The following is a 27,990-nucleotide window of genomic DNA, read 5'->3' on the forward strand; positions in this document are numbered from 1 at the left end:
GTGATACTGAGTTGCCACTTAAGCCATCCATAATGGTCTTCTATAGGAGAAAGAGAAACTGCTGTATTGTATGTCTCAGGTTCAAATCCTGAGCAAGCTGAACTTCTGAGCTTGTCCTTAATGTATATATTAACATCGAGTACTTTTCAGAGTTATTTGCAAGAGTATGTTAAAATCACAAAATGCCTAGCTCAAGACTGGGCAGTAGAAAGTGTTGTACAATAAATGGTAAATTGGTAAACTGTATTTTAAAGGGGTCTTCCCTAACATTACTTTGAACAGGAAGATGGTCTGGGAGAAGGAATTGAAAACAAGAGTACTGAGTCCTTAGCACTCTAAAAGTAACAAACAGGAGAGAAGGGGAGACATGGGAATCTTCTCAGGTGGTAAAAATTCTTTCAGTGATCTTCATCCCTAGTATCCAAATATAGTCTTTGTACAAAAAACCTGTGTGATATTTGTTGACAACTATTTTAACATAGACATTAGTGTAATAGCAAGAGACTGATGCTCTTCAAGTAGGGCTGCTTGAATGTTCTGTAAATTGATTCAGTCAGGCAGAGATCTCATTCTAGTTTGGTTCTCGAACTTTTTTTTTAGAGCTTTGGTTTTTGTGGGGATTGTATTTATTGATACTTAGTGCATTAGTAGTTAAAACAGAATTTTTAAAAATCTAAGTGTTAACAGTAAATTCATTCCATGTTAACGTAAACAATTATGAGGAATCATATTTCCCAAAAGTGATAACTGGCACTGTTTTTTAAATCTCTTCAAAGTTCTCTTAATAGAAGATTGATAGGTTCTCACATCTGCTTCTGCATTTCAGTCTGTTACTATGTTGTTTTTGTTAAAGTATATAAAGAAAATTCTGGCCTCATAGTTACGTAATTAGGAAAGGAGTATTTTAATAGCCTTCAAAGAAAGGCTAGTTGAAATGTGGAATCAAACCATGAAAGTGAACACTTGTACTATTATATTAAAATTTAGTCTGTCTTTATTTGGATCTTTTACCCATGCATGATTTGTACCCTCATGCACTGGTTATGTGGAAGACACTGATTTACGAAGTTATATAGTTCTTCTAAATGTTGACACATTTTAAAAATCATTTGTGAGGTACACTGATTTTATCGGAATAGTCTTAAGTTTTGAGAAGCTTGGAGGCAAGGCAGATAAAAGTTTTCCTAAATACTGCCGATTGTTATATATGAGAAAATATTTGCCACACACCCAGATCTGGATAACCGGAGTATGTGAGTTGTTCTTGCCAGTAGAAATGTTGCATGACAAAAGCGGCTATTTCAGCTCAAAACTAGCCACATAAGTCTTTTTCTCAAGACAACAATCATACTTCAGTGTATACCAGAAGTGTTTAATGCTACACAGAATATTAAGATAAATAGTTAAGGGTCAAATTTAATAATATTTTTACTGTTTCATCAATATTGAGTGAAACTTTTTTTCTTTTTTTTTCTTTTTTTTTTTTACTGTGAGTGTAGGGCAGTGAAAACTACAATGACTACTTGTACAGGTAGGTATTCTTGCCTAAATTTGTGAAAGGTGCCAGTTTTAACCACCATTGCTTTTGTATTAGTGCAAATGCCAGCACAGTGGAAAAGAAAAATAATGTCTTAGTATTATGAAAATAGTTTTTGACCCCCTGAAAGTGTCTTAGAGAACCCATGGGCTCTGCTCATACTTTGAAAACTACAAGATTATGAACCTTAAAAAATAAGTTTTAAGTACAGGTGAACTAGAAAACATATTTCCGGAATAGTATAAAAATTCTATTTGTATACTATTCATCCTAGTAGTTATGTTATGACTTATTACAATTCCTTGAATCAGTCACAGCAGGCCATCCTGTTGGGAATGCACTGTTCTTTGAACTTGGAACCGTTAGTCTCTGAGGCAAACCTCAGAAATTACTGGAGCCAGAAGCATGCATTTAGGATTGAGTTCTCTTCAACTCAGTTACATGATGTTGCATCACTTTTGAATCTAGCAGTATAAACATTCTATTTAGAAACAGTTGCTACTGTGGCATCATTCACAGTTAAAATTTCTCCTGTGCTGTCTTATGTTCGTGTAAATGGTATAAAACTGACTAAATATTAGAACCTTTTAAGACTGACTGCAGTAGTCTTTAGTGTTCTCTCCACACTCAGCTCAGCCTTAGTTGTGCTATCATGCTGCTTATGTTGATGTTAACTGCTAACTAATGCTAATTACTGTTGAAGTTAACCATGGAGAGTTGGAGCCACTTAATATGCATGTGCCTGTTACCAAAATTATCCCTGGCATCATCATAGTTTTTAGGGATATAGTGAATTTAGAAATACTGTCAGGATCCCCCTAAAAAATGGCTTTCAGGAAAAATGGCTTTTTGCAAGAGATTGCAATAAAATAAAATAAAATAAAGGAAGCTATGTAGCTTTGGTAGCTGGGAACTTATTTTTATTCTGAGTAGCAGGTAATTACTGGAATTATGTCATGCGAAGTTAAAGATCGAAAGAGAAATAAAGGTCTCCTAAAATAACTGATTAAGTTCCTTGAATTGTAGGTAAACAGTGGATGTTGGAATGACACTACATTCTCTTCACAATTGCATAAATCCCTATGTGTGCCCATTACCACATTCAAGGTCTATACAAGTCACTTCACATTTCAATGCCTTCATTGTTAGGGAAGGGTCGGGGAAGACTTTTATAGGCTATGATATAGAACCACTGCTGAGAACCTTTGGCTAGTGTGGGTCAGGGAACTGAACACGAAGCACTGCACAGCTGGGTTATATCAATGCTATAAAACCTCAACTTAGACAAAAAACCCAGAAGGTTAGATTCTAAACCAGTTGTGTAACTATACCACGATCTATTAATAAAATGCAGGCTATCAGTCATCTAAAAGGTGCATCCAATAAGACTACCTTTGAACCCCTGATCCTCCAAGGGGGACAGCAACATAGTCTTGGGGAAGAACTATGAGTACAGAGCCTAACCATGCATAGGAAATGCTGTTTTCCTCCTTGTAATTTAATTTTGTTGTGACCTATTTCTTATTTTAAATTTTAGCACTTGAACCACCAGGACCACTTAACCAACTTTTCTTTTTTTTTACCCCAAGATAACTGTAACAAGTACATGGCAGAAGAACGGGGAACAGATTGTCATCTTGAGAATACTTAAATTAGGGGAAGAAATTCAGCTTTTATTGTTAGAATTTGACAGTTTCAATGCGGCGCTGGAACCATCATCATACAAAATTCCACTTAGTAAAGTTTAAGGTGACCAGTGACTTTGTCAACCAGGTCTGCTGGTCCTGGCCCAATTCCTAAGACTGTTTGAGAGCCTGGTGCAATCTGAGTACGTCCAGCATCTTGGATTAAACTGACAGTCAGTCCCAGCATTTTCGCATGGGTCAATAATTCAACCAGAGTTTCTTCATCAGGGGCTTTCACCACCACTTTGGGTTGGCCACAGTATTCCCATTGTTTGAGCAATTCAGGGTTTCTCCTTTGAATTTTCTTGTAGGCAGAAACAGCAGCATGAGAACACTGGGCAGCCACTTTCCCTTTTCCCATCTTTAAGTCATTTCGAACCACAAGAATCATTTTGTATTCCCCACTCTCTCCTAAGATGCTTGCTTCAGTTCCAGTCTCTCTCTCTTTCTCACTCACTGAGCTTTTGGGGATCATCCCAAAACGTACACGGAGGCCCCAGCCCAGGCACATGCCGCAAGCAACTCCAGCAGCCAAGCTGAGTACACCAGGATGAGTCAAATATTCCATCACCAAGGATTTGGAGAGCATCTTGAAGAAAAGGATAAAAGTTATCAGCATCTAGCAGTGAAATTTACAGGCTTATTAGATAAAACACCTTAACAGTATATAAGCAGCAACATTTAAAACTATATGAGGTCATCCAGAAAAAAAGAAAAATATATTTTGGATCTTATGCATGTACCATTTTCTTCTCTGTGAACTAGAAAAGATTCAAGATTATAGGTGAAGCAGTTTAGGTCATTTTGAATTTCAATATGAGATTCTGGATACAACAAAGCTTTGTTCCTCAGTCTAACTTCTGTGGAGAAAGGAAATGTTCTGTTTTACCACGATGCCCAAAAGATCTAAAGAAACCAAGAATAACTCCCCATTTTCTGTGCTTATTTGTGTATTTATAATGCAGTAGATCTCAAAGGGGATGGTACCAGTCCCTCAGAGGAGTTCCTGGTTGTCATCATAATGGGCCTGGAGTGAAGGACTTTGCTTCCATTTACTAGGCCTGTGCAAGGAATGCTGTCTTACAAAGTGAGGAATTTGTCCCATGGAGCATTATTTTAGTTGAATTAATCAAGAAACCATTAATACCTAAGACTAGAACTCAACTTCATTTTACGTATAAATACAAAGTAATTTTTGCATAGTTTTAATATACACTGAATTTACCATAAGTGTATCATATAAAACAAAGGAAGATCCTCCTTTATCCTTTATTATTTTAGAAATTCTTTTTACCCCGGTAAAGCTGTTCATGGTATTTGAGACACCAATAAAATATCAGTCTACATTTGAAGCTACTGGATTCGTGTGATTCTATGAATAGGCACAAGTCCTAGAAATACATTTTATCATAAATTTCCTTTTCTCGTTTAGGTTACAATTAAGACATCATAAATGTTTTTGAAATTATATGGTAGATTATATAGTATCAAATTTTAATATGAAGACAGTATAGGGGAAGGGGATGTTAAACTTTGATATAATTCACAAACTATAAAATTTACCTTTTTAGAGTGTACAATTTTAGATTGTACAATTCAGTGATTTTTAATATATCCACAAGATTGTATAACAACGATCACCACTATCTAATTCCAGAACATTTTCATTACCTCAGAAAGAAACCTCTGTATCCACGTTAGTAGTTGCTTCCCATTTCCCCCTCCCCCAGTCATTAGCACTAATCTACTTTGTCTTTATGGATTGACCAATTCTGGACATTTACATAAATCAAACCATACAACATGTGGCCTTTTGTTTCAGGTTTCTATCATTTAGCACAATGTCTGAAGATTCATCCATTTTGTAGCCTGTATTACTACTTCATTATTTTTTATTGATGGGTATACCACATTTTATTTATCCATCGGTTGATGGACATTTGGATGGTTTTCACCTTTTGGTGATTATAAATAATGCTGCTATGAGTACAAGTTTTTGTGTGGACATATGTTTTCATTTCTCTTGGGCATATACCTAGGAATCAAATTGCTAGGTCATGTGGTGACTGTAACTTTTTGAGAAACTGCCAAACTCCTAAAGTACTTACACCGTTTTTCACTCATTACAAATGATTTATTTTATGCTTTACAGTGTTTAATAAATCTCTAATTCAGAAAAAAGTCTTTTGCAATAGATCACTTAAGTCACGCCTGTCTCCAGATCTCAAAGAATTATTGGGAGGGCTATAATTGAGATAAACCAGGTCAAAAGACCTTCAGTAATTGTTAAAGAACAATGGACTACATTCAATGTCTGAAGGGAAAAAAAGTAAAAAACTGTATAAATTTGTCTCCAAATTATAAAAGTATAATTTAAGACATTATACTGTTGTACTTAGCTTGCTTTTTAAAGGCTGGATCTAAAAGATGCAGTTAATTAAAAAAATGAAACAACCTAGTATCCCCACACTTGGAATCTCAAATTCAATCCTTGCCCTCCGCAGAACAAAACTAATTCCCCTGAAATTGCTGCTTAATGCTCTTAAACCTGCAACTATTTTCACTTACTTGGAGTCCCTTAGAATCCTTTACTATTCAGATACTTTCTGAAATACCTACCAAAAAAACCCTCTGCAACTGATAGTTAATGCATTGCATTTTCTAGTCATAATCCTTTCTGGAGTTACCTCCTTCAATGCTCAACTTTTCCAGACACAGAAGCAGGAAGACCAGGACTATGTGGTGAGGAAAATATTTCTAGAAGAAAGACTAGTCGATAGCACTTTGTCTCACATACTTTGTTCATTAGTTTTAGCAAAAAACTAATATGGGGTAGTTGTGGGAGGCAGAAGCTAATTTGAGGCTGGGTCAAGAAATAGAGACAAAGTGAAAGAGCAGAAAGAAGCAATAGATATAAGGGGACGTGGAGAGAAGTAAAGATGAGTATATTTAAATGTCAATAGAGCCCAAGGAAAGGTAGGTAGATGCTCAGGATACAGAAAGAATAATTAACAATACAGAGCAGTAGGAGGAAGGGGACCTTCAGACCTCAAGAAGGGATATCCTCTAGAAAAAAGAGGCAACTTTCCCAGTGTGACAGTTTTAGATGTAGGTAAGCCTGTGGATTTGGAGGGAGGGAGGCTGTACAAAAGTCAAGCTGCAGTCAACAAGAAGACTGAAATGAGTTGCAGTAAAACACAATAGGATTGCAACGGAATGTGGAAAACGTGGTTGAGATTAATAATGTTTTACAATGGTACCACACTGACCAGCTGTGATTTTCTCCAGTAGTACCTAGCAGCCCAAATATAGTTATAAATACAGAAGGAGAAATGACTTTATACTTCCGGAGCAAATAAAAGCCAAAAGATTAACATACAAAATTATCTGCTGCACCCACATTCTTCTTTCATTATAATGGATAGGTGGTTTTATCCAGGTTTTAGAGATGGAATATTACACGGTGATACAAAATCCAGTGTAGTTATAGAAATGGTTATCTGGGGTATAGTCAGAAGTGTGTCACTAAAGCTCAACAGCCTTCTCTATTCTTTTAGGCCTCCTTCCTTCTACAAACATTGATTGGTCCTGCTCTTAGGTCAAGGAGATACCGGAGTACACAAAACAGAAAAGTCTCTTCTCTCATTGAGTTCACATTCTAGTAGTGGTTTAGAGGCGGCCCAATCCTAGTTTTGAATTTCCTTCACTTTATTTTAATAGCTCAAATGATACTGATTTCACAGTACAATGATACTGAATCAATGATACAATTACTATTTCAGTGATACTTCAAACATACTGTCATTTAATATAACGGTGAGAAGTTAGCATTATTTCTATATTAAAAATGAGAAAATTGAGGCCAAGAGAAGTAACGTTCAAGAAACAAATGTATGCTGGCTTCCTGTGGGCCAAGCACATATCTTGTTAGGTTGAGAATACAGTGACGAACAATGCAGGCCACTGCCAGTTGTTCACAGTCCAGTAGAGGAGACAAGTAATTACTGGGGTGGTAAATGTTATAAAAAGGTGTTAGGGGAGTACATAAAGGGCTTTTAGCTCAGTTTAGGAGGTCAGGGAAGGCTTCCTTGAGAAAATGACATTTAAAATGTGGCAAAGGATGACTATATATGGTATGTCAAATGACCTGAACGCAGTCCAGAAGCTGAAAGATGGAGGGAAATAGTAGCAGAGAATAAACCAGGGGAAAAAAGGGCATGATCTAAATCATAGGCCTTATAAACAATGTTAAACAGTGTGGAATTTACCCTAAGGACAATGGGAAGCTGCTGCAGGGAAAGAATTTTTGTTTTCTGAAAGATTGCCTGAGGCTTCAGTGTAAAGAATGAATTAGAAGTTGGCAAGAATAGATACAGGGGATCAATTAGGAGGCTGCTATAATGTAATAAATAATAGTAATAGTTAATAATTGCCAAGTATTTTGCTATATATTAGGCACTGGCCAGTCTACATGAATTGTTTCCTCCAATGCTCCCAACGGTCCTTTAAGGTAAATATATATTTACTGTCCCCATTTTTCATATGTGGAAATCGAAGTACAGAGAACATAAGTAGCTCGCCCAAGTTCACACAGCTAGTAAATGGTAGCTGGATTCCAGAGCTCGTGTTTTTAACATTACTTCTATTTTTCCTTTCCCAATAGTCTAGTTGAAATGATGGTCACTTAGACAAGAGTAGTGGCCATGAGAAAGGAAAGAAATGGCTCAGGCACGTCTATATCATTTGGTGACTCACTGGAAGTCTGGTGATTAAAGAAAGAGAGAAGTTTAAAATGACATTTAAATTTGAAAAAATGGAAAATGGAGGTACTATTTACTGATGAATAAAACAGTAGGTCTGAAAGTAAAATAAATTGAAATCAATTTTAGATATATTATATTTGGTTTGCCCAAAAGACATCCTGGTTAGAGATGCCCAACAACAAAAAAAGGGGGAGGATAAAGATATCTCCCACTTTCCGAAAATCTATGTTACGCCACTTCACTTTTGTGAAAGACCTACACTGGTGCTGATTTTCATTACTCAAAAGAAATCTGAAAGGGACTTTCACTTTAAAAAAAAAGAAGGCAAAAACAGCATTCAGTGTTTGTTTTGCTGCTGCGAGCCATCAGGAGACAGCATGCACCTGGAGCAGTGAGAGCGACACTGCTTTTACTATGTAAGTGTTATTGTAGGTTTGTTGTGTTATTTGATATGATTTGGTAGGTTATTTTTTGGTTTTGGGAATGCTCAAAAATTTTCCATTTAAATTAACGGTAGTTGCTTCTTTGCTATATGCCATTTCTGCTTACAAAAGATTTCATAGGAATGCTCTGCTTTCAGACAGGGTATATGTATATTATTTTAAAGATCAGAAGAGAATACAGATTTAAGAGACCTTGACATATAACTGAGGTTCCTAAAGTGATGAAAGTAGATGAGGCTACTGGGGAAAGTATACAGTGTGAAGAATGGGCAAAAATAGAATCATGAGGAAACAAATATTTAGGGTTCAAAGGAGAGTGACATGGAATGGCCAGAGGTAAAAGTCACATATGGTAAGTTGTTAGCACCTAGTTTCAGTCCTCTTTAATTGGTGTGCTTAATATGGTGACAGGGCTGTACAGAAATAGGACTTTATGGCTCTACATGCCTTTGCAGCCAGAACAAAAAAAAATTATTAGAACCCACATTATCTAATAATGTATCTATCATTTAGTGACTACATGATGCTTATGTACCAGCAGAACTTCTCTGATTATCTAATAACCAAACTCCAAATAAAAATATTCAATTATATTAAATAGTATACTATCTACTATGTCTACAATAAGGATTCTCTGCACCAATTTCTAGGTTGCAAAGTAACCAAATATCCCATACATCACATTCAGGCACTATCTAGAGAAGGAAACTACATATAGAGAACCAATTATTTGTTGGATAACATGATAAACCCTTTACTTCCATTACTGTTGCTATGAAAATAAAAGGAAAGTATTATTAGCCTCATTTTAAAGATAAGAAAAATAAGAATCAGAGAAGCTGCTTATCCACAGTAACATAAGAGCATATAAAACATACTGAATCTAAGTCATGATAGAAAGCTTCTCATCTCAACTTTATCTAAAAAGATACACCAATAAGAGTCAGTGAAAACAGAAAGTAGAAAAAGTTCCAGAAATTACCAAGTTTATCGCGTCTTTCCCATATCCCACAAGGTTTCTAATTTTAAAATGTTAAAATTAGTCTACGGCCATGCCACCCTGAATGTGCCTGATCTTGTCTGATCTCTGAAGCTAAGCAGGGTTGGGCCTGGTTAGTACTTGGATGGGAGACCATCTAGGAATACCAGGCGCTGTAGGCGCTAAAAAAATAAATTAAATAAAAAATAAAATAATAAAAATAAATAAAATGTTAAAATTAATAACATCTTTTTTTCCTTAGGATGTTCTAATCGTCTATCAACCTGATTAAATTCTCATCTAACTCCACTAAAAGGTGTCTCGGCCTATCCCCTTTTCTGCATATCTACTATAAACATACTGAAATACCCAGTGCTTGAAATTAAGGTAAAAGTAACTATTCTTAGTCTCACAGATAATACTGGGCAATGAAGACACTGCAAAACAAACATGTCCTATAAAACCTTCCGCTTGGTGCCTTCTAATTTCTGTCAGACTAAACCCCTTTCACCAATGCTTTTGATCCCATTATCTTCTGAACCATGTCCCATCCATTAATCTCACTCCATTGGCTACCGCCTTTGGCCTTTCCAACCTAAAAAATCTTTTCCTCTTTGACCTTAAACCACTGCCTAACTTTTGTTCTTCTATTTACCCCTGAACATCTTCAATTACTTGCTTCTTTCCCTGACTCAACCAAAATTGCTAAGGAATCAGACACTTGATAATTACCTCTTTTTAAGCCTCATCTTAATTTTCTATACCATTCATTGATAACTTTAAAATTTTCCTCCCTTGAATTAATTCTTTAACCCAATTTTCACACCATTACCATCCTACCTTTCTGAATAGCTTTTTTCCAGTTTCCTTCTCTGGTTCTATGTCCTCTGTTTTTCCCTGATGTGTGTATTATGAGCTTACACATTTGGTTTTCTATTTAGTCTATACCTACATTGTTCAATATAGTAACCATTAGCCAAATGTAGTTATTTAAACTTTAATTAAAACTAAAAATTCACATCTTCAGTTGCACTTTGTGTCATTTTAAGTGCTCAATTGCTCAACAGCTTAAAAGTGGCTAGCAGTCACCCTATCATACAGCTAGTTGTATTGGACGGTGCTGGTTAATATATTCCCTTTCCATTCAATTAATATTTATCGAGCACCTATTGTGCACCAGGCACTGTTCTGGACCCTGGAGATAGAGCACTAAACAAAACTAAGTCCCACTCTTCATGGAGTTGACATGCTAGCAGGAGGAGAAAGACAATAGTTTGTCAGACAGATGAACAATGCCACTCATTCCCAAATCATCGTATGCTGAGAATTCCTAGACTCTTGGGCTCCAAACTTGAATTTCCAGCTTCTGCTAGATTTCACCACTTAGATGCCTATGAAGTACTCTAAACTGTGTCCTAAACTGAACTCAGTTATCTTCCTTTTCCTCTCAAACTTCCTTTTTCTGTATTTGTGATTTCTGAGTAACCTTGGACTTTTCCTCTTCTGTCCTACTACATCTAGTCACAAATACTTGTTGCATTTATCTGTCTTAAATCATTTCTACTCTGAGTGTGCTAATTATCTCTTGGCCAAAGCCTCCAAAATTAACTTCACTCTCACTAATTTTTCACATTTCCTTCACTCTTGCCCTAGTTCATCCTAGTCCATCTGCCATTATACTTCTAAAATACAAATCTGATTCTGTAATTTCCCTGCTCAAAAATCACTGGATAAAAGCCTAAAGAATAGAACAAACCCCTCCGCGCGAATTTACAGCACTACACCATTTAGTTACAACCTACTTTATCCTTCTAACCTACTCTCCCGCTACACATTGTATTATCCTGCCACACCAAATTACTAGGTCCTTTTAAGCAGCAATCTTTCTCTGAAATTATTTTTTGTTTTTCTCCACTTGTTTCTCCAAACAAAAACAACCTCTTCACCCATAAAGGCGTAGTTCAAATGACATTTGTCTCTGTAGTCTTTACCACCCCCGAGTCTTAATTACTTATTCTCCAGCGCTGCTGTAACACATAACTACTGCAGATCATATTCTCGGCGTCTAGTACAGTGCCTGGGGTACAATATTAAAGAATTAAACTTTTCTAGGTATTAGGTCTGTGTGACACAGGGGAACCAAATTTTCGATTATATTCTTAGAAATCTTTTCTTTCCTCGTAGGATTCAACAACTCGACACGTTGTGTATTCAACACTCAGCAGAAGGTGAGGTCAGTTCGTTATTTTCTCACATTCAGAGCGGGTATACCGATGCTGCCTGAATGGAGGCTTTGCCTGGGAACTAAAAATTCTGAGTCCTCCCCCTCCCCAGCATCTTGGTCCCTTCTTGGAAAGGACGACGAGCAGAACAGGTACGGTGGCTCCAGCAGCCACTGGGAGGAAGACAGAAAGAGAAGATGAAGTGGGGAGGGGGGGGTTGTTACAGAATGAGAAGGGAAGAAACAGTCCAACCAGAGAGAAGATGGAGAAAGACATCCCGCTCCTTGACCGTGTGAGGGGCCGACCTACCTAGAGCACCAATCCGTCTCGCTCGCGTCTTTCGGTTCTTCACTTTTGAGTAGCGAACACGCTTTTATCGCTCGATTTACCTCTTCCGGGGTTCCTTGACAATAAGTTCCGGATCAAGAACTGCGAAGAGACCAGTCATTCTTCCTATCGCTCCACCCACGGGTCCCGAACCGAAATCCTGCGACGATCAGCCGAGGTTGTCTAAAGGAGGTGGGAACGTTTCTGTTTTGGAGGCGGTCTCCGGGGAAGGGGGCCGGGCACGGACCGGAAGTGACGCGAACGAGTTCCGGTTGGTCGGAGCCCAGCGGCGGGTGTGAGAGTCGGTCAGGAGCTTCTTCCAGGATCCTGAGATCCGGGGAAGCCCGTGTCAGAGCGGTAAGTAAACGAGCGCGGAGAATCGAGGACGAAAGCCTGAGAGTATCCTCAGAGCTTGGCTTCTTCCGGAGCTCTCCAACTTAGACCGTGCAGTTCTGGGACACAGTGATTTCGACTCCAAGCAGTGTTTTAGGGTGTTGCTGACTCTAGATGTCTCAGTCTGACGGTAGCCAGGTTATTTGGGACACTTCCCTATGGTTGGCCACTGGTACATTAAACCCGTACACTGGACTCCTGACCTTTTGCTTCAGCGCCGCGGATTTGGAAGCCATTCTAAGCTTCTGTAGACTACCCATCTCCTCTTCCTCTCAGAGTGTCTAGGACCTTAGAATAAATGGAGATCTTCCCTGCTGATGACCAAGCTGTTTTTCCGTATGTGTGTCAGTTTGGGTTCTTGCCCTCCCCAACCACTAGCGCGTGACACTAAATGTTTCCACTTCTAAACAAAATTCAGGCGTGCAAATGCCATCTAAAGCGTTGGTGGCCAAGGGAATGGGGCTTTTGCTCCGCAGATCTCTTGCAGAAGACTTTCACGTATCTTCAACTACTTTCAATAACATTCTCTGGCTTTTCCAATCTCTGACACCTCCGATTCATTACAGCGGAGGTATTTGCAACAAAACATGATGGTCGGCTTAATCTCTAAAATTCTAAGAAGCCATATGTGGCCCTGTGTCACACTGCTAAGATTACTTAGGATCCCCAGTAGGTTTTATAATGTTTTTTGTTTTTCTGCAAATCCATAGAAAAATCTCAGAATATGCAGGTTGTAACACTGTTTACCTATCTTGGCAACATAGCTCCTTTTTCTTAATTTTAATGTCTTTCAATTCTCATTTGAGGCTTGTCAGAAATTTTGTAGATAGATTGCACTAATCTTTTGGAGAATGTTGTAGTGATAGAGAATTTAATGTACCGACTGCTACTACCTATTTATTGTATTATCATTAGTTCTGATTTTATTGTATATTCTTAGCATAAATGGTGACAGTAGTAAGAATCTTATTACTAAGCAAATTTTATGCATTCTAGATTATGTTTTTATTGACTTTTGGAAGAGGGATGGTAGTACCCAGACATGTGGCCAATTTACAGACATGTGAAATGACTCTACAGTAGTCTTTTTTTTTTACTTTTATTTTTACTTTTACTTTTTACTTTTACTTTTATTTTTACTTCTTTGCCTATATTAAAACACTGAAGCATTTTCTTTTCCTCTGAGGGATATATCCTACTTGATTAATACATTTTATTTTCTGTGACTCACATCCAAGAATAACCAGGTTTCTGAACTACTTCATAAATGGTTTAATGCCTTTTAGCAGTTTACCTATAGCTAGTTTAATCAGTTTGTTGTTTAGTTTATATATTGTTCTTATTTTTATTTTAGAAAAGTTTTTCACACTTGCATGAAACAAGGTGACAACATTTTTGAGAAATGTAATTATATAAATTAGATGTTATCATTAGTTTTAACATCTGGTAAATTGGTTTATTAACTGTCAAACCTGATCTTACATTTTATATTCTTTTTGTTTAATTCATTTATACAGGGACTGATTATCCAAATTTTCTCATTCTTTCAACTTCTTCCTGCCTTGGCTTGAATTACCACTTTTTAAGATTGCAAAAGATCATCAAACTTTAAGACCTGGATTGAAGTTTGGGCTCCAACACTTATTGAGTGAAGGTTGGCAGGTTACCTGACTTTCAGAGCTGGTCTGGATTGTGTTCATAAAAGTATGGCTCACTCTATTTCATAGGCTTGTCACAATAATTGAGATAATAAATGTGAAATCTCTATATAAATGAAAATATGGCAGTACTGTCAATTTACTCTGAAAGCTGGACATATATCAGTGCGGAATACTGTTACTTTGCATCATTTCAAAATTTGATGTTTTATATTGTGGTATTTTTCTGAGAATATCACACATTTTTCTGAGATGATCTTTGCCCGACATTTTAACAGAAAAAAAGTTAGCCAGGAATAGTTCAGTACTGTAATCCGTTGAGTTTATCACCTCGTTTAATAAGTAGGTGTGTGGAAAATGAGTATAGTTTTGCTTTGGGGAGTTTAAGTCTGATCTTTTTTTGGTCATCATGTATTGTCAATTAAGAATTTCCAAATAAATGCAGAGGAAGCTGAAGTTTTTGGTGCTTATATATAGTTAACTAAAGATTAGAAGTAGCCTTACTTATATTAAGTGAGAAACTTTATCACCTCACTGAAACCTACCAAATGTAATATTTAGAATTAGAAGCAACCTCTGTGAACATATAGTTAGATTTTTCTCATTTAACAGGAGAAAGAGGCCTAGAAACAATTAGTAATTGGCTTGCCTAGGGTCATATGGCTTAGGTAGTGCCAGAACCTGAACTGGAAATGAGATCCCAAGTGTTCTTTCTGTTCTGCTAAGGTTGTCTCCAGCATCCTTATCTGGTTTGGTAATATTTCCTGGTTTACATGAAGATGGTTTCTCTTATGTATTAAAAGGATCCAAATGTGTATGTACATTTCCCCCCATTTTTAGCTGACTTAGTCTCGTATATTCTATGAAAACAAAAATACTGTGTTTGGCAAGATTTGCAGTGAAATGTAACAGGGAAAGAAAAGAAAATTAGTTCTATTCTTCAGAAGTTATTCTCAGTTTATGCTTCATTACTATCAGATATAGAGGTATCTTCTTTCTGGCAAATGGAAAAGAGGATCTTTGTAACACATGTCTCTGCTGAGTGAATGTTGTTGCTAATGAGTAGGAGGAAGCTGTATTAATTTATTTGCTCCTGCTAAAAAAATTTCCCCAAGCTGTAATTTTAATACTCTGTTATGTTAATTATCTCTTAATCTATAGAGTCATTTCTCTATTTCACTCTGGCCAAATAGCCACTATAGAAGAGTCAATTCTTTGTCTTGTTGGGAACTCTTTTGCTTCTATTGACTTCATAAAACCTATTTAGTCTCTCCTCTTTCTTGGAGATTATAGTGTCAGTTACTTATTCCTGCTGATTTGCCCAAGTTCTTCTTGTTGGTGGGTGTGTGTGTGTGTGTGTGTGTGTCTGTCTGTCTGTCTGTCTGTCTGTCTGTCTGTCTCTCTCTCTCTCATGGAAATAAACTGCAGATTAGAGAATCCTGCCTAACCTCTTGAAACAAACTGGATGAATTTAAGTGATAACTTGTTTGTTGTGTTAGTTAATCTTTCACAAAGACTTGCAGATATTTTGGGAGTAAACTTTTAAAGACTTTGTTCTCCAAGAAACTCCCTATTTTGTTTAGGAAAGCAACTTTGTATAGAGTTTGCTGACCTGATATTATGTATTATGTAAATGCTATGTAAAGCTCATTTAAAAATATTATGCTCCTTGAAGATTTTAGAAATTTGAACAGGTGATACTTTACCGTGTCAGACAAAAGATGATACTTAAAACTTAAGACATTTTTAAATTAAGCAAGTGCAACCTATTGAGTAATCCTGTCCCAGCTGGTCTAACTGTAATTGCTAAGGAATTCATCAGTAGTGTTCCAAAAATACATTTTTTTCAGTAGTTCATTGTGATGTTTTCTCTTTTTCTTGAAGTTCTTTAATAATAATAACAACCTTGGTCTTTATAGATTTTTTTCTGAAAGACTGAGTAGATAGTGATAAGAGCCAGGGTTATGAAGCTAGATTGCCTGGGTTCAAATTCCAGCTCTACTGTGCTACCCTTGGGCTGCTTAACCCTTTTGCTCTCTCAATTTTCTCTTTAACAGTGAAGTCAGTATCTTTATTGTTAGTGTTAAATGAATAGATTTAAGTAAAGCATTTAAAATAGTGCCTGGCTTATAGTTAACCATGATTATTATCATCATCATTGTATTCATCATGTAGACTACTATAAGCAGTTGCTAATAATTCTTTCCCAACACTCTTTTGAAAGCATATCTTTATATGGCTGCTTACTCGATTATTATTTGTCGATTATTAATGAAGTTTCAGTGAATAAATGTATTTACATACACAATTTCATTTTGTGACTAGTTTACATGTGGGATTCTCAATGAAATGAGTCATTCTGAGTAGGTCGTTTTCTCAACCTTTCTGTAATATTATTAATAGTTTACATTATAGGAGTTCAGAATGAGTCACCGCAAGATGTGCCTTTGTGATATGCAGATTATTTTGAGCTAAAGGTAACTGAGACCCTGCAGGCTCAAGAGAAACTTCTGTCGCCCCCTCTCCACTTAACTACCTTGCCCATAATAGGAGATTATCAGAAATAACCTCTTTTGACCTATCTATGTGTCAGGGCAAGCTACAAATTCCGGAACATCTGCTCTTCTTATCATCCTGCAATAACATTCTGAAGCCAAGGTACCTTACCTCATCCTAAACTCAGAATGTCATATATACCTCATTTTCCTTTTCTTCCTCTGAACCGCTCACAGGGTCTCTGACTCACTAATGTATGTGGGGTTCCCATATGTATGAAATTAAATTTGATTTTCTCCTGTCAGTCTGTCTCTTGTCATTTTGATTATTTGACCAGCCAAAAAGAACTGCGTTATGGCTTATCTGTGTAAGCCGTAACACAGAATTTGAGAATTGAAATCGGGGAATTTAATGTTTAGTGATGTCTACTAGCACTTACTTTCTTGGGAAGTAAGTTTTGGGAAGATCATTTTGCAATGTATCTATTGCTATATCTGTTATTCATCTATCAGTGAACAAATACCTTTTTAAGTGTCCTAGACCTTTTACCAGTTTCTGGGGTAAACAGTGGCAAACAAAGACAAACAGATATTTTAGTTGGAAGCCTGATAGAGAAAAAAATAAATAGAAAAACGAAAGAATAAACATGCGTAATAAGTGTTATAAAGGAAATAAACGGGTCTGAGGGAGAGTTAATATGGATATGTGCCCGTTTGAGTCTCTAACACGGTACACCTGTAATATAGTGATATGAGATGAGATAGGAAACATACTTATGGTCCAGGTTATGTAGAACTTTGCAGGCCATGGAAATGAGTTTGGATTTGATTTTGAGTGCAGTAGGAAGTCATTCTACAATTTCAAGTGGGAGGTAATATGATTTACATAAAGTGTACTCTTGCTTATATGTGAAGGATGAATTGAGGGGGCAAGAACAGAAGTGGAGTCCATTGTAGTAAGTAGTCCAAGTGAGAGGAAAATGGCCTAGACTAGAGTGGTGGCAAAAAAATGGAGAGCAGTGAGTGGATGGATACTAAATAAATTTGGAATAGAACTGAGTCCTGCATTACATGTGAGGAGTAAGGAAATGAGAAGAGTCAAAGATGGCTGCTCTCGGATTTAGTACTGGGAGAGGAAAGGATTAGGGAGCACCAGGTTTGTTATAAGAAGAGGGATGGGGATGCGGGGAAAGGACATGTTAAATTTGAGATGCTTAGGGATATGCAAGTGGTGCTAGGAGTACACATCTAGAGGTCAAGACCAGAAATACAAATTCAGGCTTGTATTTCAAACTCTTGAACCAGATAAGCTACTGGGGAGACAGGAAGGAGGAGAGGACCTAGATCAGGAAAAAGAGAGAGTTAGCAAAGGAGATTAGTGAATATTTGAAGAAAGAATGATCGAAGTATACAAAACTAATGAAAATGGTTACATCCGGCAGGGAGGGTACTAGACTGATGAGGGACAGAGGGGAAGCAAGATTTTTCACTTTTTTTTTGCATATATATTTTAAATCATGAAAGTTTTTACTTATTCATAATCTTTCAGTAAATGGTCAGCTCTGTCAAATGCTGCTCTGTGGTCTAGAAGAGAACAAAATAAAGTCCAATCAAGTTGAATTGGTTGATCTGACTAGCCACTTCCCTCATTGTTGAGTCTGGTTCCTTCCAGAAACTTTCAGATCGTCACATTGCAAAAAGTATTTAATCAAGAGAATATACGAGGTTCTCCTGCTCCTTTAAAGTTCTTAAGAGATGTTTATAGGAAATTTTAGTACTGCTTCTATGGGCAGAGGAATTTAATTTATATTAAATAATCATAGAGAAATCACTAGGATCTCTGTATCTACAAAACTATGATTTTTAGAAATTTAAATATTTGAATTTATCAGTAACCTTAACAACTATTAGTAAGTGAAATATGTCAGGCAGACTCTGCCTCCAAGACTTAGTATTTATCTTTCTCTTTCCCTGCAGTGTTCTTCCTCATATTTTTTCTTGGATCTTTAATGTCAGATTATCTTAGAGAAAGCTTCTTTATCCATTCTGTTAAAAATTATACACAAACACATACGTATGCACACATACCAAATTTTTTTTCACTGTAGCACTTATCATCACTATCTGATACATGTTTGAATTTTTATCTGTTCACTGCTGCGTTTCTAGAATCTCAAACTATGCCTGACACATAGAATGTACTCAGTAAGTATTTGTTAAATGAGTAAATGGAAAATTCATTTTCCCTACTGTATAATATTTTATCATATAACTGTACCCCGATTTATTTAACTGTTCTGACAGTGGACATTTGAGTTGTTGTAGCTTTTGCTATTAAGACTAGTCTTGCTAAAAATATTATTGTACATATCACCTCTTTACATGTGCAGGAGGTTCTTTTGGCTGTATACCTAGGTATATGTAATTGCTAGCAAGGGTATGCCAATATTCAGCTTTACAAGTCATTTCCCAGAGTTTGCTAGTGTTATCCTTCCTAATTTTTGTCAAAGGAATGCATATAAAGAATGGTGTGGTAGATTGTAAAATTGAATACTGGATTGCAAAATCATCACAGATTCTTGTCATCATTGTATGCATACCCCTTTGCAATATGATTTTATTTCTAGCATCTGTTACTCTACCCTCTTTGAACTCTTTCCTTGGCTATGTAACTTGCTTTGGCCAAGGAGACATTAACAAGTTTGACACAAACAGAGACTTTATTATGTAAAATTTCTCCACCTGAGACACTGGTGAAAGAGGCTAATAACTTCATTATTACATTAAGAGTTTATTTAGGGAACTTACATACCAGACAGACTGTCTTGGGTGATGGCAAGATGACATGGATATCCTGCATGCCTCCTAGTGCCCAGACTCTTGTGTTTTATAGTAAAAGCAGTGAGTCTACATGCTGGGAAAGGAATGTATATTTAATCTAAAGGGCGGAGGACTGCCAGGTGCCCAGAGGTTCTGCCACCAGAGCTGATTAAGATACAGGTAATTTGAAGGGCTCTCTGCTCCAGAGTGGGGGGCGGGTGTTGTCAAAATGGTGGATTAGTTTCAAAATGGAGTCAGCTCTGTCTACATAGGCCTGAAAAGCCTTGCATGTTGGGACCTGTCTTCTCTCACTGGTTTTTGGAACCATGAGCCCATGTGAAAAAAGCCCAGGCTAACCTACTCGGGCAGGATAGACCATGTGGAGCAAAGTTAAGGCATTCCCCTGAGACCTGCCTAGCTGAAGAGCCAAGCTAGCCCAGACCAGAACTGCCCAACCTAATTCACAGAATCATGAGAAATATCAAATGATATTTTAAGTCATTAAGTTTTGTAGCTAAGTTGTTACACAGCAAAAGATAATAGATATAAATGGTTATCTCGTTGTGATCTTGATTTATATTTTTTGATTGTCAGTGAGGTCAAGTAGATATCTTCGGTATTGGCCGTATATGTTTTCTCTGTTATGAAATACCTTTTCATGTCTTTTGCCTATTTTAGCTTTGTGGAGTTAGTTTTTTATTTTTTTTTTACTATTTTAAATTCTTTATATAATCTGCTCGCTATTCCTTTTTAGTTATGTGTTTCTCTCATTTATCTTTTCACCTAAGATGTATTGTAATGAATTTGTTTTAATTTCAGTGTTATCCAAATTTATTAGTCTTTTCCTTTATGCATAGATCTTTTGTGTGTCTTAAGAAATCTTTCCCTACCCAAGACCAAAGGATATTTGTTTTCTTCTAAAAGGTTTGCTTTTTGACTTCTAAGTCTTTACTCCATTTGGAACTGAATTTTTTCCATAGTTCAAAGTAGGGATCCAAATATTCTTTTCTTATATGGATAACCAATTTGAATAATCTCCTTTCCCCACTGTTCTATCTTGATTCTCTGTTGTATAGAGTTCCAAACATACAAGAATTTTGAGAGGCCCTCTTTTCTGTTTCTTGGTCAGTTTGTCTCTATACCTGTATACCACACATTCATTATTTATACCATAACTTATATAGAGAAGAGGAGAAGAGAGGAGGGGAGGGGAGAAGAACAGAAGGGAGGGGGAAGGAGGTATGAGGGATGAGACTATGGATCAAGGACTTGGTAAAAAAAAAAAAGAAAAGAACTTTGTCAGATACTTGTATTACAAGTATTTTCTCTCATTTTGTGGCTTACCTTTTTGGTTTTTTAACAATATATTTCAAAGAGCAAAAGTTTTAAAACTTGACAAAGTCCATTTTATCAATTTTTTCTTTTATGGTTTATGTTTTTTAAGCCTTAGGAAGTATTTGTCTACTCCCAGGATTGTAAAAATTCCCTTCTGTTTTTTTTTTCCTAGAAGCTTTATAGTTCTAGTTCTTAAATTTATATCTATAATCTCTTTCAAATCAGTTGTTGCATATGTTGAGAGATAAGGGTCGATACTCATTTTTTCATAAGAATGTTCATTCTAGTACCATTTTTTGAAAAGATTTTCCTTTTATTATTGAATTATATCTTTGTTGAAAATTAACCTACCCTGTGTGTGGTGGATCTGTTTCTGTATTCTCTATTCTTTGCCAATCCACACTGTCATGATTACTATAGCCTAATGGTAAGTCTTGGAATCAATCAGTACAAGTCTTTCAACTTTGTTCTTTATCCAAATTTTTTTAGCTGTTCTGAGTTTTTTGCATTTCTGTATAAATTTGAATCCACTTGTCACTTTTGATTTTTTTAAAAGGCCTTGAGTTTTGATTGAGATTTCATTAAACCTATATATCAATTTGAGGGAAATTGGCCTAATAACAATATTGAATCTTCCAAATGATGAACATGGTATATTTTCCCATTTATTTTGGTCTTTTGTAACTTCTTTTCATATCTTTTTAGAATAGGTCTTTTATGTATTGTGTTAAACTTTAAGTATTTCATGTTTTCAAATGTTACTGTAAATGAAGTTTTAAAAAATAACCTTTAATTGTTTATTTCAAGTATTTAAAGAAAGAGTATTGGTTTTGACCTTTTATCTTGTGACCTTGCTAAATTCACTTATTAGTTCTAGTAATTCCAAGCATTTTTCAGTTTTCACTTATTTTGACCCATGAGTTATTTGCATTTCTCTGTGCATTTCATTCTAAGTATGTACAAGTTTGACTTGATTTCTGGGTTATCAAAGAGTGTGGTCTGCGATGCCCAATCTTTGGAATTTGTTGATACTTGTTTCCTTGCCTTAATCATGATAAAGTGGCTTATGAAAAAATTGTGTTTTCTAATTGTCAGATGCTAAATCTTATACATATCCCTCCCTACATTTTATTTCTCAATTGTATTGTTAAAATCTTCTGTCTTTCCAGTAATTGACAGTTGTTTTTAAATCCCCCAATATAATGTTGTATTTTTCCATTTCTCTGTGTATTTTCATCAGTTTTTATATGTAATTTTTGGTGCTATATTCTGTTAGGTGCATTCAAATTTAGAATTGTTAAAATCTGCCTTGTGAGTTAAACCTTTTATCACTATTCTTTGTCTCTAATAATGATGCTTGTCTATTATCTTATTTTCATCCTTTCTATAAGAAAGCATGGGTTTTTCAGAAATGCAATTTGCAATCTGTTTTTAAAGTAATGAGTTTAATTTGATTATGTTTATTTTGATTATTGACATATTTGGACTTGTTTCTATCAAGTACTATTTTGATGTGCCCCAACTTTAAAGCACTAGCTCTAATCTCTTAGCTGATTTATATACTATTGTCCAAATTTCATCTCTTTTTAAAATTATTGTCACGACTTAGACACTCTTATTATTTTATACAATATTTATTTTCATTTACCTTTACATTTACCATTTATTTTATGCATTTCTTATATCTCAGCCAATTTGGGGGGATCACTGCTTTCTTAAGGAGTTGTCTTTAGAAATTTCTTTTTCAGCATTTAGATTTGGTGGTAAACTCCTCATTTATTGCTTACTGTTAATGTCTTTATTTGTTGGACACACGATTCTAAACCAGCTATTTTATCTCAAAACTCTAATAATAGTCTACGGCCACACCACCCTGAACAAGCTGGATCCCCTCTGATCTCGGAAGCTAAGCAGGGTTGGGCTTGGATGGGAGACCACCTAGAAACACCTAGTGCTGTAGGCGTAAAAAATAAAAAGAATAAAATAAAATAAAAAATAAGGGATTGTAAGCTGACAAGATCCTTGCAATCTGTGAGGTCAACCAAGGGTTGCCTCACCAAAAAAACAAACAAAAAAACCTCTAATATTATTCCATTGTCTTTTGGTTTTCATTGTTGCTATTGAGAATTCTGCTTTCTTTCTAACTGTTCTTCCATTGTTAGCAATCTGTCTTTTGAACTGCTTTTAAGATCAAGATCTTTTTGCTTTAGTGTTCCGTAGTTTGATTATAGTGTTTCTGAATAGGGTTTATTTATTTATTTATTTTTGTTCTGCTTGGCGTACATTGTACTTCTTAGATTGACTGACTCATTTCTAGAAAAATTAAGCCTTCATCTTTCTAATTCTGGAAATTTTAGGCCTTTATCCTTTTGAATTTACATTTCATCTGTTCTTTCTATTCTGGATTCCCATGAAACAAATGGTAGACCTTCTCATTCTATTGTCTGTGTCTCTTTTTCAGTTATATTGTACATTTTATCTCTACTACATTCTTAATTCCCTTGATAGCTCATTCAGTTCACTTCCTCTGTGTCCACTCTGCTATTTAATCCATCCATTGTCTTCTAATTTCAAGTTATATTTTTTATTTCTAGATGTTCCATTTTCTTTCCTTCAAATCTATTTAGTTGTGATATTTTTTATTGTGTGCTCATCTTTGTTATTGTGTTGTTTGTTCTGTAAACATTTTATACATAGCTGTTTCATAAAATATTTATTCTGCACCTGAATCTGATATCTGTTCTTGTCCTGAAGGGGTAGGAGATTAGGTGTGTGTCGTGGGGAGGGGGGTCTTATACCCAGAATGGCTTGCTTTCTGCTGCCTTCATGAATTTATTGATTGATCTTATTCTATGGAAGTCCAGTAGACCTAACTTATGAAGAGGATTTGCTTCTACTTTTGCTTAGAGCTAGAAAGGCACTGCTGACATGGGACTACATCAGGGCCCGTGTGGGTGTAGGGGAGGAAATATTCTCTGTGCTCTTTGGGTCTCTGGCTAGGCCCGAGAATTAAACTGTTATAAGACAGATTAACAGAAGAAAAGCATACCAGTTTTACCAAATTTTTTACATTTAAATTGGACCCTTTACAAGAGAATGAAGACCCAAAGAAGTGACCAGAGCATGAAGCTTTTATACCTTTTAACAAATAATAAATTTGTGAAGAATCGACAACACAAAGAGGTTTGGGATAGGTGTAGTAAATGATGAAGAAAATAACAAGGTTTGTTTATACAGATTTGTTGGCCCCAAATTCCTTGTCTCTGGTGATGAGAATGTCTTCCTTCCTCCTGGTACAGGGAGAATACCTTTCACATGGGAGTTTATTTTCTGCTTTCAGGAAGAAAAAGGAGAGTCAGAGTGTCCTTGTACCTGCCGTTTCTCAAGTGCCTTTAATTTAACATAGCCAAAGTGGCGTTTTTAGAGTGGCATATTCTGCATATGGATTTTAACCCAGAGAGAAAGCCATAAATTCAGCCTCTTACCTCCAAAGTTAGTCTTCCTACAGGGATGTTGTTACAGGGATCTTGTCTCAGGGTAGCTTTGGCCCTCCCAATTTCTGATTGCTCCTATTAGTTCCTTTCTCCTGCTCAGGTTCCCTCTGTTCCCATCATGCCTCACAACTACCCTAGGTTTTGGGCCATCCAGTCTCTCTGGGTCTGTTATACACTTTGCTTATTTTTTGGAGGGACAGAAGGGGACCTTGGAGACTCCCTCTCTCCTTTGAGACCAATGATGTCTCAAAGAATATATCCAATCTAGGATCTAATTTTTATGACAAGGATGGGTCTCTCAAAGTTCCTAGTACATGTACCTGACTTCACATAATAAATGTTACTAAAAAGTTTAATTTATGTTTTCAAGTACACTATTTTAGTTTATTATTTTATAGAACCCTATCGTGAAGCTGTTTGGATTCTAGGAATTTGTTGGTACTAATAATTACACCATAATTTATCTACTCAGTAGGTTCTAATTAAGATAGAAATGAAGATTCCTAATGATTATTATTGAGATGCTCTTTAATATTTAAGAGAAAATGAAACCCAGAATATCTTTTAAAGTGGGCAAAGAATGAAAATTCAATAATGTAAAAAGTGCTGTAGGTAATTCTGGTTTCAGTAAATGTTGAATGACCAAAATACCAGTAGTTCTCTCCAGTTATCCATCTTAATGGGTGGAGTGGCAACATTCCTACCATTTTCATAGATGGAAAACATGTAGCATATTCTAGTATTTTTCCTAACAGTGGATAATTAAAATTCTGTTTCACAGATCATTAATTGTAGGATTATCTGGATCAGTTGTTCATTTTGATATAAATAATCTGAAGCATATACCGTTGTCATTTGAAAATGTTCTGTAATTTAACTTATTATCGATGACTTGTATAGGCCAGTTTATAGTCCCCAGGTATTTAGGGGCAATAAAATGAGTAGGTCTGTTAAGCAGTCTGAATTTGAAATTTTGTTAGAGAAATACACAAACAGTAATAACTCACAAAGAAATGACCAAAATAGGCATAGGTGAAGTTATCTGATTTTCATGACGGCCATGTTAAATAGTGAGACTCAATAGAAATGAGTGTTCTCTTAATTCTAGTAATGGGGAATATTTGTAAATACTAGGAACAAGCTAAATCTTTGAGATTATTTTTTCGTCACTTTTTTTCTATGACTCCAGAATTCTCCAGTGAGAATTGAAAATACTCTTATCAGACTGTTTTGTGTAGTAGAAGAAACCTTGAATTTGGTCTTAGAAAAGCGAGGTCAAATTCTCAGTTTGCCAGTTATATGCTCCTGAATTGCTATTTGGGGCTCTTTGAGCCCTCAGTTTCTCATTTGTAGAAGGCAAGGATTAAAACAACTTCCCTACAAAGGGTTCTTAGCATCATGTTAGCTAATCTATGTGTAAATTATAAATCACTATATAGAAGTAGTAGTTATTAAATAAATCCAAAACCCTGGCCTTGGGCTGGATAGAATTCTTAGACATTTACTCCATGTACGTGATAATTGAATGAGCAGAGAATCAGGGATGCGAAGTGACATTCCCAAGGTCTCATAGTTAGCTAAATCTCCCAACTCTAGACTGTTACTCTTTTTATTATCTTAATTCTTGACTTTAGTCCCCCATCTTTGTGGTGAAAATGTTTTTCTAGGATTGCATTTGTTATGAATAACTGACTATTTAGAAGTATATTGAGAGAAAATGAGAAATGGCACTTTTCAACCTGTAATTTTACAAGTTACTCATTTTCCCCATGAAAGTAAAACATGTTTTTACACAAAGGAATATAAAATGATATTTTACATATTGAAAGTGAGAGATGAAGAAACCTTCCCAAACCTATCAGACTCTCAGAAAGGCAGTTCCTAAAATGTCTCCAAGTTGTATCTTTTTTAAAATTTGGATTTTTACTTAAAATTTTATCTAATTAAAAATTAGATCTGGAGCAGTGGCCTTTTTCAAGTTAGAAGACTGTAAGGAGTTGAATATATTTTACACTTAATTAAATTAAGTTGAGGGACATTTTAGGCTAGAACTATATACCCTCATAACCTGCTAACCCATTATCATTGAGATTTTGAATGTTTTTAAATTACATCCTAACTTGGAGTTTTAATTTGTCTAAATCCCTAAGACTTAGACAGTTCAAAAAGATTCAAAGAATTTTTTTCATATATTTTCATTCAAATAATGAATTTTCAGAGAACATATTCTTAAACTGTCACAACCATGTGATAGATACTGTTTGTCTATCAGAGTCAGATGATCTGTTAGTCACTGATATTGTGCCCGGTGTTTGAATTATCTTTGGCTTTATACCCTTGCACAAGTGGAAAGCTGTATCAAAGCTTCACTGATATATTACTGTTCACTTAGATTATTTATTAAGTTTCCAAGAATAAATTGCATTTTCTTTATAGTTTTAGAGAAATCTACAGCTATTTTGGAGTAGTCTGTGACTGAATGTACTAAATAATCCAGTTAAGGACACACACTTTGTTAAAGCAAGAAAGGTTACTGAAGGTATGATATTCAAATTGGTTGTCTTTGTATGCCTTTATGAAAAAAAAAGTGTTTTATTGAGAAAGCCAATGTAATATTTTTATGAGAAAGTAGAATCATTTGGGTAGGTTATTTTCTTAAGAGGAAGTGTGTTTATTTTATTTTGGAACACAGTGGCTAAGAAAATTAGAATCAATGGCTTCACTGATCTTACTTGCTCCAGTAACTTATATTACTGAGGGAGTTACTATTTTCATTTCATCCTTAAATGTTTTGTGTTGCTTTGAGAAACTCACAGTAATTTAGTTTCACATTGTTATTGCATTACAAGTGTAGCTAATGTTTAAAATGAATGGAGTATTATAGTCTTAGCACTGGATGTACAGCCTACAAAAAAACCTTTGTGAGCTGATTTTAGCAGTATTTTTTCTAAGCACTTCTGCCAGAAACAAACGCGAAACCCTACATATTTTAATATTAGCCTTTTTTATTTTAGATGCTTCAGCTGTGTTTAAAATCTGCCAAGTTACAGCCTTTTAAAGCATTTCTGTGTCTAGATGTATCTTCACAATGAAAATTATTCGATGTTTAAGTTATGCTTCTTTCCTATTTCTGTCTTCTCATTTCATCCACAGACTTATAGAGTTGATTTCAACAACTGAATTCTTACAAACAAAATCGATGTTACAATACTTTCATTTCAAAGTAAGTGCCATTGAATGTCAGGGATATATGCTAGATTCCTGTTTAAGAAGATTTCAGTCCTTTAAACAGACTACAGATACTTTGGATTTATTTCCATATTTAGGAGTCTGACATTATTTCATCACAAATTTCCAAAATTAATGCTGCTGCATCGTACTGTGAAAAGTGGCTCTCCTTAAAAATTGTTACTTTATCTTACCCTAGTTACATAGGCTAGAGCCTTTTTACCCATAATAAATTTTAACTAATCATCCTTTTTGTACTTTTTAAATATTTGGATCGATGAAAATAATTCATTTCTGTTATCCAGTATTTTCTGATTCTGTGGACACTTCTGTGGAAACCAATTATGCAGGCTCATGTGCAGTAGAGAAATATGGAAAATAAGTGCCCATAAGTGAATGAATACTCAGGGTAGAATTCATCATGATTATTTTGGATAATTGTGACATTCATGAAAAAGACACGGAGAAACTAAAATTGCCTGCTATCTGCCAGTCACTGTGCGGGACAATTATATATAATTTCTCTTGAACTAGAGAAACTAAATTATTGCAAGTCTCTCAAAGCAACACACACATACACATAAAAACCATTTAAGGATGACAGGAAAATA

General features: G+C 35.6%; 2 protein-coding genes, 1 long non-coding RNA gene and 1 other non-coding gene across 11 annotated transcripts in view; 3 read left to right on the forward strand and 1 right to left on the reverse strand.

Moving 5' to 3' along the window:
• The first annotated feature begins 1,477 nt into the window (after positions 1 to 1,477).
• Positions 1,478 to 4,574, forward strand: LOC120620831 (uncharacterized). The gene is made up of 2 exons (XR_005657994.1): positions 1,478 to 1,531; positions 3,127 to 4,574. It is a non-coding gene; the product is annotated as an uncharacterized LOC120620831 (long non-coding RNA).
• PTRH2 (peptidyl-tRNA hydrolase 2) lies at positions 3,190 to 12,105 on the reverse strand. The gene is made up of 2 exons (XM_039885823.1): positions 11,939 to 12,105; positions 3,190 to 3,811 (listed from the first exon to the last, which is right to left on the reverse strand). Exon 2 carries the CDS (start codon positions 3,809 to 3,811, stop codon positions 3,272 to 3,274), a length of 540 nt encoding a protein of 179 aa, XP_039741757.1. The 5' UTR covers positions 11,939 to 12,105; the 3' UTR covers positions 3,190 to 3,271.
• LOC120621336 (5S ribosomal RNA) lies at positions 9,471 to 9,589 on the forward strand. The gene has a single exon (XR_005658113.1). It is a non-coding gene; the product is annotated as a 5S ribosomal RNA (ribosomal RNA).
• Positions 12,106 to 12,176: 71 nt separating the features above from the next.
• The window catches only part of VMP1 (vacuole membrane protein 1), a 106,023-nt gene continuing 90,209 nt past the window's right edge, over positions 12,177 to 27,990 (forward strand). For 2 of the 8 annotated variants that reach the window (XM_039885817.1, XM_039885816.1), the window contains exon 1: positions 12,181 to 12,313. The gene's annotated coding sequence lies outside the window, so the exon portion shown is untranslated. Of the gene's footprint in view, positions 12,314 to 26,587; positions 26,691 to 27,304; positions 27,375 to 27,990 lie in introns of all 8 variants that reach the window. The other 6 variants (XM_039885811.1, XM_039885812.1, XM_039885813.1 and 3 more) reach the window with 6 other exon arrangements.

This window comes from Pteropus medius, unplaced genomic scaffold (genome assembly GCF_902729225.1).
Source record: "Pteropus medius unplaced genomic scaffold, Ma_sr-lr_union100, whole genome shotgun sequence".
In the NCBI taxonomy this organism is placed as follows: domain Eukaryota; kingdom Metazoa; phylum Chordata; class Mammalia; order Chiroptera; family Pteropodidae; genus Pteropus; species Pteropus medius.